Below are 13,033 nucleotides of genomic sequence, written 5' to 3' on the forward strand. Positions count from 1 at the left end.
TAGTTATTTTATTTTTTCTTATAATTTATTATGCATACTATCCATGTTGTAATTGTTAGTATGGTTACCCTATGCTTGTGTCTGATAAGCCAGCACAGGTACCTTGTACTTTAGTTAACAGAAGAATATTATTGTTGTCAACTTATTTATCAATGATTCTTTTGTTGACATTTTTGTTTTTATTTTTCGTACATTTGTTACTAAAATTTTGTTTATTTTTGTCTACCGGTCACGAAACGACCGTGTCATAAACTTTTCTTTTTTAGGTTTAAATTTAATGTTATGATTATATTAAGTTTACATATATGTATTGTTTTAAATGATATAATTGTAAAGCTGCACATCTTGATACAGGAATGCCCTAGTGAGATGTGCAGAGTACGTTTTTTTATATTAAAAACTGTTTTTTTGAATAAATAAATAAATTAACTGCCATGATTTTAAAGGTTCGTCATTATTTAATTTGATGGTTAAATTTATTTCTGACGATCACTCTTATGGGCCTATAACACGTTCGCCCAATGCATTGGGCCAACGCGCTGGCCCAACGTGTACAGGACCATTTGGTCGATGCATGCGTTGGCCGGTCAACCCGATTATTGTCGGTTTTCGTGTACACATCAAAGGACAGCAGAGTTCACACGTTTGCCCCGTCTTCAGTTCGCAATACGCGTTCAGTGGAACAGTAGTGTCGATTATTGCGTGAGTGATTATTTACGTTTACGAATTACGATGATCAATAATTAAAACGTGCTGTACATAAATGGCCGTGGCTGCGATAATTTAATTTAATTTTCACATCCATCTAAATTTGACGGCTCTCCGTGGTTGAGGGGTAAGCCTTTCGACTAGCAACCCGAAGGTCGCGGCAAATCATGGCGTGCGTAAGTAAATTTTATCTGATGAATTTGTGTTATTTCACAATTCATTTATTTAAAAATAATATATAGTATACTTGCGGCACGTTCCAGAGTTGAAGATACTCTCAGTATCGCCAACGTGGACTAGTGGCTTTATAATACATATCTACACTGTGACTTTACTGATTACGTTAACTTTTGGTCATATTATTTCAAATTATGCTAATTTACAAATACTTGCGATGAAATTCTTAAATTCCTTGAAATTCGAACGAAATCACTCACTCCACGCTGGTGGCGATAGGCTTGAAATTGCAACTTGCCTGTTCTGATTTATGTAAACAAAAACATCGTCAAAAAGCATGTGTCATTTTATTTCGTACAAATATATTCAATACAAGCAAATCCGAAAAATGTTCGCAAATAGAAGATTTTACAATTTTTATAGGCCTGAAACTTTATTTTTTCTAGCCTTATAAAAAGTTTGGTTAAAACAAGGGCCAAGATATATTCTACCAAAAGCACCTTCATTGATTCTACTCAAAATAATAATTTTAGCATCTACGTAAATATTTCTAGGCGATCAATTTTCAAATTTAAAATCAAGTGATTTTGCAATGCATTGTCAAACAATACGATGTCATTAATAATTACAGAAACACACATAGGAATTGTAAACAAACTCGAAAAAAATACCCATAAGAAATGCAATAAAAAAATATCTATGAAATAATTGGTTGAAGTGATAGGTACCGTAAATAATAATTTTAGAAGAATTTTCACACCAGAAAACAAAACCCCTGGTAAAAACAAATGCAACAGTTACGTTTTTGGCAGAGGGCCAATACAATTCTTTTCTTAGCCATGCATGAATAAACACTAAAAACGCAAGGAAGTAAAATTATACACCCCTGCCTCATGAATGGAATGGCTATCTGTTGCTTCGGGTAGCCAATCGCCTCCGAATTACATTTCCACATCAATGAAACACAAACATATCCGACAAAGGACATTACATATCGGTTAAAAATATTCAAAACATCATTACGGTAAATATAAATAAGCCATATACTCCATCAAAAAAGAGTCGGCTATGAAAATTTGGCATATTTACCGTTCCGCACGAAATGTTTTTGTTCGTAAAAGCAACCGCTCGTATGACAATATTTCATTAATTTGGGAAGTGAAATGATGTATCGTATGCCGGTTCCACGAAGCACATGTATTACGATTACGCTAGGTGCTGTTTTGTTTTGGTGATGAAAAAGTGTGTAAATAAAACGCTCAAATGCAACACATCCGATTCGTTGCCCAAACAAACGGGCGAGATTCTCTCGCAGCATCTTCGCGCTGTGATAAATCTTCTCGCGTGAAATAGAGAGTTACTTACCATATCAATGGGTAATCCTGTCAGGTCGGCGAGCCACGAAAACACCTTGATCCCATCGTACAACTCTGAATTCACAAACGACATTTTGAACGCGGCCCAGCGCGTGCGGCGCCGACAAACGCTAAAAAAAGACTGAAAGGCAGCGCGCCCGAGCAGGAACAGAACACAGCTGCGAGCAAGCACGTAACCTAGCGACCGGCACCGGTGATTGGCGACCGCGACTGGCGACAGTGGCGAGTGGCGATTGAGATTTCGCTCGCTAGTTGGCCGTTCCTTGCAAACGCTATCTTGCCTTCGTGCATGTATTATAACTATTAGATATTATATTATCATACCTCTACCCGAAACCTAATTTTAATCGTCAGCCTGTTAAATTTGATAATTTAGGCTTACCATTTTATACCATGCAATCTTCGATTGCAAGATGCAGTTTGAATTCAGTGCGCGTTTTTATTTATGAACGTACGTATTTCGTATGTTCTTCAAATCCGTTGATTCTCGTTGTTAAATTATTTATTCTGATTCTGATGATGGGAATAATCGAGATATTAATTTGGAAATTATTATAATAAAGTGCTGAATAATTACTTGATTCGAATTCAATCGACACATATTATAACAGATCGGAAAAATAATTTTAATGAATAAGAAGTCGAAGTTTCTCGAAAATCTAATCGATTAAATTCATCATTATCTTAGGAAAAACAGTGTTTGCGCCATTTTTAGGTATATTTTCACTGGGCAAATATTTCACTAACCGCCGTACTTTTATTAGGCACATATTATGGAAATTACACTTCGTTTCAGATTTGTCTACAAGACACAACGATTTACGTCGGGATATATGGTAAAAGATGTATTATAATTATTTTTTTATTCAAACTTTAAAATTCACCATATGAATAAAACCATTCATTTGCCGCCATTTTGGACATTCTTTTGTATTGAAGGACACTTGCGTATGTTTCGTTTCAATACGCATAAATTACTTAATTAAACCAACCTATTTTATGCATGTAACTAGTTGTTTCTTGTGTAATTGTAAAAAACAAAGTGCAATTTCTATCATCTGTGCGCTCTTTTGTAGCATCCTGTGCGCACTTTTAGGCACAGATTGTGCCTAAAAGTGCGCACGGTTAGGGAACTAATTACCTTTCATTGTAATGTCTCGTAATATAATAATCCGATTTACGCCCATTGCTACTTTAATCTATGCATAATATTTTCCAATCTTTTATCTAGTTTTATTTTGGTCGTATCAGATAAGATTATGCAGTGTTTTATATACAGGTTGGAAGGAAAACAACAGCATTTAAAAAGAAATAAAACAAAAAATACCCAGATCTAAGAGATACATCCAAATTCATTTATTTGTAATAAACAAAATATACATTAAGGGCTAATATGTGATATGTAAAAATATTGTAATAAAATATTGATTCATTTCATAGAAAAATAATGTTTGTACTTAAATAAAAATAATTAGGTACACATTAATACATGTTACAGCATACATAGCTTTTCTGGAAGGGTAGAAAAAAAGGAACAAAATAAATAAAAAAAAGCACCGATTTACAAAATATTTTTTCCAAAAAGAATTTTTGTATTAAAATGAGAATGATTGCAATTAACAACAAATATTTATTGTATTCCGAACACCATTAAAAAGTTACAAAACTGTAACATCTCTTCATTATTTATTTCACCAGATATCAGTGGCTCTACAAACTCGCATCCCGGGGCAAATCCCTTAAAAAAAAACATTATGTGATTTGAAATAAATTTTATTAATGCAAACCACTTTATCATGTCTCATTCAGATCCTTTATGTAGATGGCGATAAGGTTGAAATTACCACTTATCATCAGCTGCCTGTTTTGATTTAAGCAAAAAAAAACTTGCAAAAACACAATTATTTTGTAAAGTTCAGGCACAAATATTAAAATATTTTCTGATTATAATCCAAAGAACTTAATTTGATAGTGTATAAAATAAATCCATATTCGAAATGGGGTTCATAAGTATGGGATTTTGCATTTTTTATAGGCCTGATACTTCATTTTATGTAAAAGGCTTGCTCGACTATAGTAAAGGCTAGAATGTGTTGCACTCGCAGTATTTAATTAAAACATCTAAAATATTTATAAGAGATCAAATTTTTCAAAAAAAAACATGATTTTGCATTACTTGGCAATGCATTACCTTAAAATGTATCATTTTAGCACGAGGATGTAAGAATTCATTGCAGACTCGACATGTATTTTATTACCAATGTAAGATATTAATTTAACCCATTGAACACTCAACTAGGAATAATTCGGGTCTTGAATACCGGTTACATTTTGAAGCAAAAATAGCTGTCTCAGTGCGTAAAGTAATCGACAGAACTCGACTTTGCAAACTTTACAGAATATATCTGTAATATATATAAATAAAATTGTGAATCTTCGTTTGTTCAAAATCTTAAATCTCCTAAACTTCTTCCATTGCATTCAAATAAGAGTGTGTTTTTATATACCTATATTATATAGATATCACCTGTGACAAGTAAAAATATTTTCTTCCGCTAGATATCAATAATAATAAAGAAGTACAGTCATCCACGGTGCCATCCCAAAACAAAATGGAAGAAGCAACTCTTGTGCCTGTGCAAGGAGAGGCCTACTATGCATGAAAGCGCCCTGTTGAGGCGATGGGTCCCCCATCCAAATAGGACAAGAAAAAGATTAGATGAGAAGTCACTAATTTGTAAATCAATGTAATGACAGCTAGACTCAACCGAGAAACGGAGTTGTTAAAGGGAACAGCTGTGCCGCCTTTTTAATATAAAACTTTAATTTGTATTTGAGGCCAAAATATTTTTATAATCAAAAGGTGTAGCAAATATCTAGTATGGATATGCGCTACTTTATTTATTTGTATTCTAAATTATAAAATAAAGATCATTAAAGAATTAGATTTTTCCTGATTTTAGAGGCAACTTTGCCATTTATTGTGAGTAATATACAACAATAATTAAATTAATCAAAAAAATAAGTAAATAAAAAGTCCCGCCTTCTTTGTAAATATAAAAAATATTTTAAAAAGCATTTTAATGGGCTTAAATTCAGCTTTTTAACTTATAAAATGATTTGTCGAACATAAATTTAAAATTTTGACCCAAAAAACCATAGAAAAGTTGGCTAAAATAAGGCAAAAGTTTGCAGCACAGTCCATTGTGGGACTTTTCTACGCAGGATTTAATTATTGTTTGTTGCCCGACGTAGCGATGCAAAAATGAGTGAGGTGGGTAATTTACAACACTTTTGTAAAAATGTAACAAAATATTCAATTTTGGAAACAAGCCCAAACTTTTGTTTATCCAATTCAGATTTGTAGTTTTTTTTACACAGCCAGAAATTTGCTTGCCATTATAAAAAGGACTAGTAATTCGTAAGCAAATTCTATTTTCATGGACTGAATAGTGATATTACAATGTGAGTTGCCTGTATACTGGCAGATGCATTTATTGACAAACGGTTATTTATACAGTCACATCGCCTCCCGCAACTTGGTTTGTTTCCCTTTCCCTGAGGGGCTGGTCTATCAATTTGAATGTCTACGCAAAAAATGATTTTTTATTTTTTTTATTTTATATTTCATTATATCAACATAGTAGGTTGGGTAAGATTAATTTTTTTTAATAATTATTAACTCCTCAAAAAAAAATTTCAAAATTACTTCTAAAATCATGGAAAAAATAATTTTGTGAATGGTATGTATTTTATAATTTAGAACACAATTAAACAGAGTAGCACATATCAGCATTAAATATTTGATATACATTTTGATTAAAAAACGAATTATTCAGTTTGGTCAAATATTTTGGCATCAAATCCAAACCTAATATGAAAAACACCGCGCAGCCATTCCTTTGACGTACATTGTACACCCAACTAGGTGATGGCTTTCATTACGCATTTGGTTAATGCGTACAAACAATGAAATATTACATACTTTTAGTGCAGAAACGTGAGTGTGTCAAATTGGTGATTTGTTTGTCCAATTGAATGTAATATTCTAAGTCTGGGAGCATAAGGGCGGACTCACCACTTCACCACTGCTAGGTCTCATTCACAACAAAATTATACTAAAAATGCAGTCAAATTCCGAAAAGAATATTTCCAGTTATTATGAAACATTAACCATTTTATTAGATAAAACACGTAGTATGCAAATCAGTAGCTGTAGCACTAACTTGACGTATTTACCTTGATTTATGGTACATACCATTAAATTAAGATTAAAATATGCATATCTGCTATTTCCCATAAGCATTCCTGTGCATTGCTATAAAAACTGTGATAACGCATTGAAATAATATATTCCAAAGGAAATATTTTTTATATCATTAAAAGAAACAAAAAGAACTTAACCATTTTTTTGATGCACCTGAGGAATGTTTTAAGGTGGAAAAAAATGGGAGAGGGTAGGATAATTATTAATACAGATTAGATCATGCTAGCCGTATAGGGAAACTCCTACAACAAATGGGAATCTATATCACATGCAATATCCTAGATATTAGTTTAAGGGGCTACCCATAGATGCCGCATAGCTATCAGCATGGCCGGGTCTGAGTCTTTCGGTACCTGGCGCTAATTATAACCTCCAGGGCGCTGTGTTAGACTTTATTAGCGCCTTGGCATGTCGAGCCCTGGAGCAGACTGCTCCAATTGAGCCTGCGCAGGGGCCGGCCCTGGCTGTCGATAATGCAGGGATTGAGACTTTAGTAAATACAATTGCAACATGATGAAATACAATTGGTAAAAAAAAAAGTTATACCACAAAAATCGACTCCAAATGTAACGTAGATTCACCAGTATCCCTACGTACTATGTACTATGAGTTTCTAGACACCGTGTATATCTATAAAAAATATTATTGCTGGCAAATTTTTTTTCCTGTATTTCAAATTAATTCACGTTATTTTATGAATTTGGTCATTTTCTGTGCTACTAAAATATGATTATGCTATAACATTGTAGGAGATATATAGCATGGTTGGATTGATACAAAGTTTCGTCACATTTGACAATCATCAAATCGACAATCTGCGCCATTTTGAGTTTTCAAAGTTTGAACCATTTCTTGGTCTGTTTGCGACCAGCTAATAAACATAACAACACAACAGTTTCGCTTGATATATAAACACAATTTGATCCCAACCAATCAAACGTCATAAATTCAAAATGGCACTGATGACACAACTCAAAGACTAAAAAATAATCATGTTACAAACTATCATAGAGAGGAGAATAGAGACTGTTAATAAAACATAATTGAATTATAATAATGATACATTGTATCAATATTCCATGAAAAAATGTAATAGTAATGTTAAGATAGGATTATAGAACATAATATAAATAACATGAAGCATCAACAAACATGGCTCAACATATTTTTAAACAATAATGAAGTTCAAATTGGTACAGCCTGTACATACACGTATAATCTATTTAATGCAAAATATTCCCACCATTTGGGTACCAATTAATAATCTATGAGTCAGTATTTGCAAACACATTAATTTGTAAAATTAAATAAACAAGTGATAAAAATAATCAACAGATATAAAAGGTCAACATGGTAGTAGGCATGGGGAGCTTGCAGTGACATCTGGTGCTATTTTGTTGAACAAAAGGCTTTTGGTTCATATTTTTAAATACAAAGAATACTTTTTAGATTCTCACGGCCAAAAGCATTTTTGTTGTTTGTTTTTGGGGTGTTATGCCGTGTTGCGCTAACTCCTTCTTTAGCCGACGTTTCGGACAGCGTTGCAGTGTATGCAGTGTGTTGCATCTTCGGATCTACCGGATCTGCCCTGATGATGGACACTGCAACACTGTCCGAAACGTCGGCTAAAGAAGGAGTTAGCGCAACACGGCATAACACCCCAAAAACAAAGAATACTTTTTTTCCACACAATAAGTTTAGAAAGAAACTGAATGAAATCTCAATGCACGCCAAAGGAAATGAACAATTTCTGCTGAATATTATGATTGTTAATAAAATTTTGTGCTTTGCGTGATGATAATGTATAATATGTATGTATTATCAAAGATAAATTCAGTGTGGAGATCATTTGATGAAATCGGCATACATTTAATGAGGTTTTAAAATGTTTCATTGTTGCTGTATTACAGGGTGACCGGGGGTAAAGTGCACAAACATTTGGAAGTGATTCTACATGATGGTAGAAGTAAAAAAAAAAAAAAAACTTTTTTCGAAATCCATAATTTTTTTTCAATAGAAGAATATTTATTCCTCCATACAAACAATTCAACTTTTTTTATCTGAAAACTGCCTTAAAATGATGGAATTTCGGAAAAAGTTATTTTATCTTTTTTACTTGTATTATCGTGTAGAACAACCTACCAAAGTTGTACACTTTAACCCCGGATTTCTTGTATTATGAATCACATACCCAAATAATAGCATTTAATTATATTTTATGTACATAACTAACCAAAATAATATTTATCAACTTTAACAAGATTATTGTTGGATGTCGACAGTTTCAACCCTTTCGGTCCGTGTGTATATTTGAATATACAAAGATTCTGAGTGAATAAAAAGTGGCAGTTTTCATTTTCCAATTACTGGTATAACTACGCTTTACACGCTATTTTATTTGGATTTTAGCTGCTAGTTCAGGCGGTAGCCATTTTTACATTTTAAAAGCTGATTTTTGTGTTTAATATTGACTAAATTGTTTCAGATGTAATTTTGAAGGAATTTTTCAAATGTTTCATTTTTTATGTAATTTTCTTTTAATAATAAAAAAACTAATTTTTGATAAACAGTGTACTTTCGCTTCTGTTTGATGGCCAGCAAAAATAACATAAAATATGCATAATATAAAACACATGATAACATAACTAAAAACATAGCAATATTCAATGCCACCGAGGAACTATCTTTTGCACACATTAAATCAATATACGATAGCTAAATGTATATTGAATTATATTATGTACGTAGGTGTAATAACTAATACACAAAATGTAAATAAAATTAAATTACGTAATGTATGAAGTCATTTGGTTTTCATCAAAAGGAGATTAATCAAATCACTTAAAAACTAGTAAGCATTTATAGCTCCAAAGTAGGACAGCACCTTAGCACCAAAATTATGTATACTGATGATTTTTTCTACAAAATTAAATAAAATCTGCACCAAAAAATATTTATAAAATATGTAAGTCATTTCTTTATCAAATAATAGTGAAATTTAATTTATGTGAATATTCTAATGTATATATTTTGATACATATATCTATTTTTACAGTTTTCGTTTATATTTTTACCTCTTGTGGGGTATTTCATCACCTCTAATCACCAAACTGTTGAATAACTACTCGTTAAGTAACATTAATCATAGGATTATCATGGCGGAAAAAACTGGCATTTAATTGACGTGTAGAGTTACTCAGCGAAGGGGAAACACATAATATACACCAGTCGACGAGTAACACTAATCGGCAGATTAATCGCTAATCAGAGGTGGTGAAATATCCCTATAGTGAAAAGGTTCACTTGTCCAGAATAAGATGAAACTGGGAGTTTCATTATTAGCTGAAAAACAATAGCTATGGCTTAAAATAGACCTTGTTATTTGATGTTTGACTACCTCTGATCTACACCAACCATTAATTGCAAGCTTCGCTCTCAGCAGTGGCGGCGCGTGACTTTTGAGTATGAATGTGATCCAAAACCTTCATCAAGGTGTTTGTACCGTCACTACATTTCGATGTTCACAACAAAATTCAACATGGTCCCTCATGAGATAATGCAATAAGGCATTCCCAATAATCCAACACCGATTTTCTATTCAGTTACCTAAAAATATTCATTTCAAATAAAATAATATCTTATTATTACTAGAATCTACAGCTTTTTTCAACTAGGTGACGATAAAAATAAAATGTGTCTACACCGTAGTTTAATATCAATTTAGTTGTGAATACACAAAAACAAACAAGAAAAATAATTGTTCAGTAACAAAGCTCTCTTTTTGGACATTTAAAATGGCGATAGATGTAATAAAAACAGCAAATAAATGGCACAAAACTTTCTACAACATTAACAGTCACGGAGACCAAACTAACTATTGAGCTATTCTATCTGGCAAGTATTAAAGATCCAATAAATACTGCATAACTTGCCAAGCTTTATAACAATTGCCGATCAACTTAGAATAAGGCGTCACATTCAGAAATGGCGATCAATTGATTCAATTAAATCTGTTATTAGAGATGATAACATGAAGCACAGCAAACCCCTCACACATTACAATTTTTTACATACATTTTTTCAGATCCTTGAATAAACCTTTGTAATGTCTTTGCACTTGGTAAAATGGCCTTTCACATTAAGGTTTTATCGTGGCTCATGTTGTGAGAGCGGAACATGACAGGTGATAATGAAGAGAGACTGGACAACCGTGCAAACTCTTTATATACCTATAGTTGTCTCACTTTTAGTCCGTCTCTCTCGTAGAAGTATTCAGTCCCACATTCATTATACCTTTGAAGAGAGTTTCACTTTATCAATAGAATTAAATAATTGGATGTCATGGCGACAGAATTGGGCTGTCCGCTGAGTGCTGAATTCTGGTTTACTTAATTTTGATCTTGTGGAGTTTGAGTTTAAAGCCGAGGAGTTCCGACAGGACCCCTGACAGGGCTGAGAGCACCACCACTTTGGTGATGGTGTAGAGATAAGGGTTTGCACTCAGGCCGGAGATTTTGAAGGGACTTTCCAGCTCCTGGAACAAACACAGTAAGATGATTTTTTTGAAGTGCAATCCCAAACATTTCCCGCATGTTAAATGACTGTATTAAAACACTATTCTCTCTTCGCATTTAGGAATGACTGGTCCAGTCTCATCACGGCAAGTAGAAGAAGAGGCTGGTTGGTCTCACCTTGAGCAGATCGGCTGCCAGCTTGAGCACATTGTTGGCCACGGCCAGGCGCTCCTTGCTAGCGGGTCGGCGCTCCATGGCCAGGTGAAGGTTGATCTGCTCCGTCAGAAGCACGGGCAGGCAGCGGTGCTTGCGAGCGGCGCGGGTACCGAGCGCGGCCAGGCGTAGGAGCGCAGCACCTAGGGCCAGTGCCCAACCTAGTGCCTCCGCCGCCTTCGACATCTCTGTTTGACCAGTCTCCTGAATCCATTAAAAAATATATTTATCTTAAGGCGATGCACTACGTCATGTAATATTTTAAATTGAGCCGCTATCAATAACAACCCTTACGTAGATGGCGATAAGGTTTAAATTCCCGCTTAACGCCATCCGCCTGTTTTGATTTATCCAAGAAAAAAACATGGCCAAAAAGTGCCTTTTATTTTATTTTGTGGATGTTCAGGCATAATTTTCAATCATTTTATAAATAACTGAATTTGCCACATTATACAATAAAATCATAACCGAAAATGGGTTCGTACGTAGGAGATTTTGAACTTTAAAGCATTTTTCATAGGCCTTTACATTATTTTTTTCTGGGCTTATAAAAAAACTTATCTAAAAAATACTCCATTATTTCAAAGGCCAAGATGTATTCTACTCGCAGTATTTAATTAAAGCATCTGAAACATTTCTAGGCGACCAAATTTTCAAACCAAAAACACATGATTTTGCATTAGTACGTATGGCATCGCCTTAAAATGACAATAGAATAAAATAAATCGTTGACATTGATTGATTTTGGATATGCAGTAATATTATTATGACTTTCTATTTGTTCTTTCACTTATCTCCAAAAAAAGAATTACATCTTAGATAAAATACTTTCTCATCCGCCACTCCAAAAATGGGCAAGTGCAAAATAGTGAAAGCGGGGGATTATACCGGCGTGGTAAGTAAAAACACAGTGTCTTCCTTGAGAGTCTCAAGGCAGACACTGTGTTTTTAGTTACTGCGGCAGTATAGTGCATGCATACAAAATATGACAAAAATTTAAATCTTCCACAAAATTTTCATTTTTTGGTATAAAAATTAAGGTGTCATGTTTACGCTTGTGAGAAGACTCCATTTTGTAAACTTATTCAAACAAAAAAAGTGGCAGAACTAAACGAACAGAAACACGCGAGACAGTTGCTGGAATACACAGGGGACTAATTAAAAACCTAAAACTCCAATAACTAAAAAAAAGTGGCAGAACTAAACGAACAGAAATACGCGAGACAGTTGCTGGAATACACAGGGGACTAATTAAAAACCTAAAACTCCAATAATTAATCCTGTTGACTGGTAAAATGGTCCGCGAGAGCAAGCTAGATGACAGTATAGTAACTGAGTACATTTGAGATTTTGTGCTTTCAAATAGTAAAAATAATGGCAGATTTTGGTGGTTGTCGGATTACTGAGTGAGTACTGTACAGTGTACATACATATGGTAATCATATAATTTTCTTACCTTCAGAAGTTCGATAACCAAATAAGAAATAAGCAGGACCATCATGAAGAATGCTGCCGACACAATCACATCCACAGATCTCTGTGGACCACGCCTCTGTAAATAATAAAAAACAATATAATAAGATCCTTGAAGCGAGGATGTGTGGTAAAACCATGTATGATCGTGTGAGAATTGTGGAGATCCACAAAGAATGCAAGGCTGATGTGAGCGTAATGAGTAAGACTAAGAAAGAGACGCTTAGATGGTTTGGGCATGTAGAGCGAATGAACGAAGAAAGGGCGAAAGAATAAGACGCAAATATGAATGGGAGAAGAAGTCG

General features: G+C 33.8%; 2 protein-coding genes across 3 annotated transcripts in view; both read right to left on the reverse strand.

Moving 5' to 3' along the window:
* oys (lysophospholipid acyltransferase 6) overlaps positions 1 to 2,458 on the reverse strand; it is a 149,030-nt gene extending 146,572 nt beyond the window's left edge. Inside the window, exon 1 of the mRNA XM_089638324.1 lies at positions 2,251 to 2,458. Coding sequence (XP_089494450.1) covers positions 2,251 to 2,334 — 84 coding nt within the window. The 5' untranslated portion in view covers positions 2,335 to 2,458. The remainder of the gene's footprint in view (positions 1 to 2,250) is intronic.
* Positions 2,459 to 5,408: 2,950 nt separating this feature from the next.
* Positions 5,409 to 13,033, reverse strand: part of phtf (putative homeodomain transcription factor) — a 30,747-nt gene continuing 23,122 nt past the window's right edge. Inside the window, exons 13-16 of one of the 2 annotated variants that reach the window (XR_016302900.1) lie at positions 12,712 to 12,807; positions 11,220 to 11,459; positions 8,206 to 11,062; positions 5,409 to 7,969 (exon numbers count right to left, since the gene is read on the reverse strand). Coding sequence is in view for 1 of the 2 variants with exons in the window: in XM_089638325.1 (XP_089494451.1) it covers positions 10,913 to 11,062; positions 11,220 to 11,459; positions 12,712 to 12,807 (486 nt within the window). In the remaining variant the exon portion in view is untranslated. Of the gene's footprint in view, positions 7,970 to 8,195; positions 11,063 to 11,219; positions 11,460 to 12,711; positions 12,808 to 13,033 lie in introns of those variants that run through there. The other variant, XM_089638325.1, reaches the window with a different exon arrangement.

Source organism: Hesperophylax consimilis, chromosome 12, assembly GCF_061612785.1.
Source record: "Hesperophylax consimilis isolate HC1 chromosome 12, BYU_Hcon_1.0, whole genome shotgun sequence".
NCBI lineage: Eukaryota > Metazoa > Arthropoda > Insecta > Trichoptera > Limnephilidae > Hesperophylax > Hesperophylax consimilis.